This window comes from Alosa sapidissima, chromosome 4, assembly GCF_018492685.1.
Source record: "Alosa sapidissima isolate fAloSap1 chromosome 4, fAloSap1.pri, whole genome shotgun sequence".
Lineage (NCBI taxonomy): Eukaryota > Metazoa > Chordata > Actinopteri > Clupeiformes > Clupeidae > Alosa > Alosa sapidissima.
Genome location: NC_055960.1, coordinates 27,607,565 through 27,614,425, shown reverse-complemented (window position 1 = coordinate 27,614,425; position 6,861 = coordinate 27,607,565). Strand labels below are relative to the sequence as shown.

Here is a 6,861-nt window from a genome sequence, read left to right as displayed (position 1 = left end):
ACAGCTGCATCTGTGGAAAGTCTTACAGCAGAAGTGATGGATAAGACAAGCCACTTCTGATGTTGACAGTATGCATGTGCATGTGTGTGTGTGTGTGTGTGTGTGTGTGTGTGTGTGTGTGTGTGTGTGTGTGTGTGTGTGTGTGTGTGCAAGGGGAGGGCCTGTCCTGAATGTCTATTAATATCTCCTTGTGGCGGATAAAGACCCCTGGGCTTCAGATTATATATTGCAGGGCATTGTCCTCCAGCATCATTGTCCTCCTCTCCCAAGTCCATTGTCCTCCTCTCCCAAGCAACTCACAGAGGTAAGACACATCACATTCTTCTCTTCAATCATATATTTCAATTTTCATACATTGCCATATATTTCAATTAGATTAGATATATATCAGAGATTCTGGAGCATAGCATTTAAATAGGCCTACACATGATTTATTCATGTATTTCTGCAATGCATAATTAACATAAAAACAACTGAACAGATGTGGTAGAGCTTTATTTATAAGACTCATACAAATGTTTTGAAATGTTTTATTACTCAGAGGATAGGGTTACTCATTGAAATGTTGAGATGAAGAGACTAGTAAGGAATAAGTAACCAGTCCTGTTACTTTTGTAATGGTTTAGCAATGTCTCACACTTCACACAAGAGTAGGCGAGTCCCAAGGAATGGACACATATTAGAAACCTCATGCTATAATAGCTATAGATTGTACACACAATGTGGACATTTTGTTTTACCATCTTGCCATTTTCCAGTTCATGCTATCAAATATGGCACAGAACCATTTACAATACTGTAGGATTCTCAGGCTAAATGGGACACCTGTATCCTATCCATGCTGTGGTAATGCACTTTTGAATGTAAAATTGATATGATCTACACATTTGTTTATCAACTCTTTTCACCATCTTCAGATAGTCTCTTTTCAGGTTTTCAATGACATTTCCAATTTCTCTACATGATGTCTATTCAGGATTTGGATGATAATTTACATCTAAACCAATGGCATGTATCATGTGTGAGTTATAATCAACAAACACAGACTTGAGTCAGGAAACTTTTTTCCCCCAGACCCAGTGTGTGCTTTTGTGGAATTCTTCTAGATGACCGTGGTGCTTGCGTGTCCTTTTTAAGAAGCTGACAGGAGGCTATTTAGGGAGCCGAGAGTGAGAGCTCTGGCTAGAGAGGCAGCAGGAGGAGAAAGCTTGGACTGGACTGTTATCTGGACTGAAATAGTTGCCATGCCTGAGCCTTTCCAGACCTCTTTGTGTCTGCCAACACTTTCTTTTTTGGTGACAGCGGTGCTGTGTGTGTGTGGAAGAAGGTTTAGCCCCCTGTCAGTGAAAGAGGCCAGGCTGACGGGAAGCATCGTGTAGAGGCGAGGGACGAGGGGATCAGATGACCTGTGACATCACATCAACCCCTAAGCATAGCTGACTATCAACAAAAGATTTATCAATCATAGCTCATTTGTGCCTCCTAAAATACCAACTTAGAAAAGCATCAGAGAGAGAGAGAGAGAGAGAGAGATTCACACAAACACACACACATACACAGCACTGTATCGCATAAAGTTCATGCTATACAGAGGGCTCCTCAAGTGGCAGCCAGTGGTCCTGGGGGAGGATTAGGGCTGGATGCTCTATCACTCACTCACTGGAAAGTCCATTGTGAACAATGAAAGCTGAAACCCGAGCTGTCTTAAAAGTGTATACTTACGGGAAGGAAACAAAAGGGCCAGTTTGGACATGGCCACAGATGACTACTAGAACAAATTATGTTATTTTTGTCTTTCAGGTTAAACAAGCACCAGCCAAGATGCCTGAGCAAAGGTGAGCATGTGCAGTTTTTATGACAGCTTGTGTGTGTGTGTGTGCGTGTGTGTGTGTGTGTGTGTTTGGTGTTTGTGTGTGTGGTTGTGTGTGTGTGTGTGTGTGTGTGTTTGGTGTTTGTGTGTGTGGTTGTGTGTGTGTGTGTGTGTGTGTGTTTGTGTGTGTGTGTGTGTGAGTGTGTGTGTGTGTGTGTGTGTGTGTATGTGTGTGTGTGTGTGTGTGTGTGTGTGTGTGTGTCAGGCATCTAAGCAGCTATATAGTGATTCAAAGACACAGTAATGACCGATGAAAGACATTCAGCTCATAAAGACAGGTCAGTCCTGACAGAGGCAATACAGTGTAGAATACTACACACCAATGCACTGCAGTGTACTCTAGTGCATTACTTGAATATAAGAATTGTGGTGTGGATATGGTAAAGCCAACCTGCAAACATGTATGTGTCTAATTTACAATCTCTGCTTTTCTCCTTCACAGACAAGAGGTGAGATTACCATTTTCCTTTTCATGATAGTAGTTCGGAAATCTATTAACAGTTCTAATTAACAGTAATAATATTTAATGCTCTGCTTAGTATCTAGATATGTCATGATATATCTAAGAACCATAGGCCTGATTAAAAACAAAAATAAGAAATTAACTGCTATGAAATAGTTTTCCACCTTTCTGTCTGCTCCATACAGAGAAAATCCAAAATCTCGGCTTCACGGAAGCTGATGCTCAAGGTGAGTTTCTGCCTATTGCTCTGGGCCTCTCAACAGATTACCTATCAGGTGATCAGTGTGTTAGATGGTGGAGACAACCTAATTAAAGTACCACAGTAGTCACGTTTGGTTCACATTTTGTCATTGAATAGATGCTGTCGGTATAAAGCACTAGCTTCAATGCTGATTGACCGCTTAGTCACCTTGTGTTGCCTTTATGTGGCTGAAAAAGTCTGTGCATACAATGACACCCCATCGTTACCCATCACGTAGGCTACATTCTGGTGCTAGCTAGCTCAGTGTGTGTATACTATATAAAACAAAATGTAAACTAAGCAGTGCTAGCTTAGCATGTTCACAGCACTCTGCACATAAAGTGCACGCTACACTCTAACCAAGAGGTAGGGAAGTCAAACAGCCAATCAGAGCTAACCTTTTCCCAACGGTTTGAAAGTGCCGTTAACAAGCCGATGGAGGTGTGTCCGAATTAACGGTGCTGCGTTACAGATGCTCGTCAACCGACCAAATGTTGCAACGGCCTTTAAGTGTACCATGTATCAGAGTCTAATTGTGTGTGTGTGTGTGTGTGTGTGTGTGTGTGTGTGTGTGTTTTTGTACGTATATATCTTCTGGTTATGGAGTGTAAAATGTGTCTATATGTGTTCCAGAGCCTGATGGTGACCAGGGCCAAGGAGGAGCTGGAGCAGGAAACCGTGGACAAGGAGGAGGAGAAGCAGCGCTACCTAGAGGAGAAGGCACCTCCCCTGCAGACCAGCGGCCTGTCTATGACACAGCTACAGGTTCTCACCCCTGTCACCTCAAACATGACCCTAAACTTAACCTTACCTCCTAGCCTGACCATCATACAGTCCCCCCCCCCCCCCCCTTCCCTCAGCCCTAAATCCTGTTCGACCAACACAACCTCATGTGAGATCACGTTTCTTGCTGTAGACCAGCAGCCTGTATAGCAGCTCTAGGTCTGTGACTGTTCTGTTACATTAAACACAACCGTACCACACAAGTGTACACCCTAACCTGTCCTTCATACAGTCACACCCTGCTCCTACCTATGATCATCACCCTAACCTGTCCTTCATACAGTCACACCCTGCTGCTACCTATGATCATCACCCTAACCTGTCCTTCATACAGTCACACCCTCCTGTGATCCTCACCCTAACTCACCCCATTGCCCCTCTGCCCATTGCCCTCCCCCTGACACAAACACACATAAGAAAGCTCCTCGGCTGCTGACCAGCAATCTGTCCACACACAGCCCCATACAGTGGCCAGTACTGTTCAACTTAACCCGAAACTTAGCCCTTCACCCTAACATGGTTATGGTTATGGTTATGATCCAAAGTGACATACAAATAACAATACAAAGTTAAATTTGATAGTAAACAATTTAAAAAGTTGCTAAGACTACATTAAGGAGAATAGCAATAATAAACAACAATATCAATTCAATCAATAGCCAAATGAAAATAAATACAAACCATAACGCATAAGAAACGCTTAATAAACTAAGTGCATGTTGAACAGATAGGCCTTTAGACCCCTCGTGAAAGACCCAAAACTATTACAGGAACGTGTTCTTCATACAGTCAAGCTGTCCTATCCATGACCCAGACTGTAAACCTGAGCCCCACCCTCATCACCCCCCCCGATTTAACCTAATCTGAGAACACTCCTCAGCAGCAGGAAAGCAGCCCCAGAGCAGTGTGCATCATCCTTCCCATCATAGTGCATCATAGTGGTTGACCACACTGGGTTGGCTAACAGCCCTAACCCACAGCTGCCAACCCTCACGCATTTGATTGGTGTAAGAGCGTGTGCAGAGAATCAAATGAACGAATCTCACTCTCAATGTGTGAGAGTTAGCAGCTCTGCCTAACCACACTACAATGGGCTGGGTCACACCCGAGTAACACCTGTGCCACACCTGTGTCACACCCATCACATCATCTGTTGCAGTCATCATAAGAATTGACACATCTTTCTCACGCATTTCGCATTTCATCTCTCGTACTACACCTAAAACAGAGAGCTACATACAGTCCTGTAGTACTGAGTTTTGGATTGAAATATAGTGAGAAGCAAGATGAAAGAGGACTGCCCATTTGGCAACATTGTTCACACAGTTGTTTCTGCGTATAGGACCTGTGCCGAGAGCTGCACGCCAAGGTTGACGTGGTGGACGAGGAGAGATACGACATCGAGGCCAAAGTCATGCACAACACCAGAGAGGTGTGGAGGGCCATGCATCACACACACTCTCATTACACTCCATCATGGCACACTGATCATAATACTGACATAATATTATTTTTTGTGTTGAATTGTTCTCTGTGAAGTGTGTGTGTGTCCTGTTTGCCTTATTAACTTTATTTTTTAACTCTGCTACACTATGTCTCTCTCCCACCACCTCCCTGCACCAACAGATTGTTGCTTCCTGGATGATACTGTATACAACAACACTGCAGAAGAAGTTCTTGATACAAATACAGCACGACATCACCTTTTGGATATGGCCCCTTTCAAGAGAGTTCCATTATCAGCATCATAGTTGGCCCCACAATACTTCCTTTTTAACATTCCATATGTTATCTTAACCCTTAAAGGTGTAGGTTTTTGAACATTCTAAGTTCCGCAACAATTGAAGGTTCTAAAATTCTATGTTGAATTCAATAAACCCAGATATTCTTTAGAATGTTAATTTCCCAACATTCCCGTCATACCGGTGTGACGGTACTCCTTTAAGGGTTAATGTAGAGGAAGTAGATTGGGGCCCAAATAGAACGTTCAAGCATTGTTTTTGTTTTTATTGATGAAAGGGTCTATACTGTAGTCTAGGGGTGTATCAAAGCTCGTTGATACATCACTAATACATTTCTAGCACCCTATAACTTATAGGTCAGGGGTTTTCAGCTGATTGTTGACTAGGGACCACCATTCTGACTAATTACGTAACCCCAGGACCACCACGGAATAAAAACACTGATTTCTTCATTGCAACTACATTACTGAATCCATGGTTAGAGACCACCAGCAATGTCTTCACGGACCACAAGTGGGCCGCGGACCCCCTGGTTGAAAACCTCTGTTATAGGTAATGCCAAAGTGACTGACTGGAAGAGAATGTGTGTCTCTCTTCTGCTCTGTCGCCCAGATTAAGGACCTGAACATCAAGGTGCTGGACCTGAGGGGCAAGTTCAAGCGGCCCGCCCTGCGGAGGGTCCGAGTGTCTGCAGACGCCATCTTGCGTTCCCTGTTGGGCTCCAAGCACAAGGTGTCCATGGACCTGCGGGCCAACCTCAAGTCGGTCAAGAAGGAGGACACAGAGAAGGTGCGCATCAGGGATCTGACTGTGGCCTGGACAAACAAGACACACATTCACTTTACCAACAGCAAAACTACCGCATAGCATGGTATGCCATCTGTTGAAATCTGTTAAAATTGTGTGTGTGTGTGTGTGTGTGTATGTGTGTATGTGTGTGTGTCCTCAGGAAAAGACAGTGGAGGTGAGCGACTGGAGGAAGAATGTGGAGGCCATGTCAGGTATGGAGGGCCGCAAGAAGATGTTCGATGCTGCCAAAGGACCTGCACAGTGAACAGGTAGATGATTCAGGAAGCAACCACAACACACACACATACACACACACACACACACACACACACACACACAGTCAGTCAGAAGAAAGATGGAGAGGGACATACAGACAGTCCTGGAAGTATTTATTCCAAACAACTACATGTTTTTTGTCAATCTAAACTAACAAATACAGAACACTAACCTCATCTTCTGTATTTACGGTCCTTTCTAATATTTAGTCTCTTATTTCAGAGGATATCAGAGTGGAGGATGAGGGGGAACAAGGACATCACCATTTTCACAGTTACATGATGCACCCATGACAAATGTCTCTGGGTCTGTGCAATGCCCATGTGACCAATTGTGTTGCAGCATAATTACAAATCCACCACATGCCCCACACTACACTCTTAAAACGAATGTGTTGTTCCTATCTGGACACAGAGCTGTGTTAAAAAAACAACGGAAGTTGTGTTGTTTTCAACGCAAGCTGTGTTATTTTCAACACATATTGTGTAACAAATAAAAAAAGGAAACAACACAAACTGGGTTGTCCCTATCTGGACACAGAGATGTGTTAAAAACAACGTAAGTTGTGTTGTTTTCAACACATTGGTTTTAAGAGTGTAGGTTACTCTGGTAGTTACTACCAGTTGTTAGCAAATAATTAGTTATTAATAATTAGTTCCACAATATAAAAGATGACTATATTTGTACTTATGGGACT

The 6,861-nt window shown here is 43.3% G+C and overlaps 1 protein-coding gene across 1 annotated transcript; it reads left to right on the top strand.

The window, feature by feature from the left end:
- Positions 1 to 204: 204 nt before the first annotated feature.
- tnni1b (troponin I type 1b (skeletal, slow)) lies at positions 205 to 6,586 on the top strand. The gene is made up of 9 exons (XM_042090505.1): positions 205 to 304; positions 1,801 to 1,835; positions 2,313 to 2,319; positions 2,519 to 2,560; positions 3,208 to 3,339; positions 4,700 to 4,789; positions 5,712 to 5,888; positions 6,049 to 6,157; positions 6,387 to 6,586. Exons 2-8 carry the CDS (start codon positions 1,822 to 1,824, stop codon positions 6,151 to 6,153), a joined length of 567 nt encoding a protein of 188 aa, XP_041946439.1. The 5' UTR covers positions 205 to 304; positions 1,801 to 1,821; the 3' UTR covers positions 6,154 to 6,157; positions 6,387 to 6,586.
- The last annotated feature ends 275 nt before the right edge of the window (positions 6,587 to 6,861 follow it).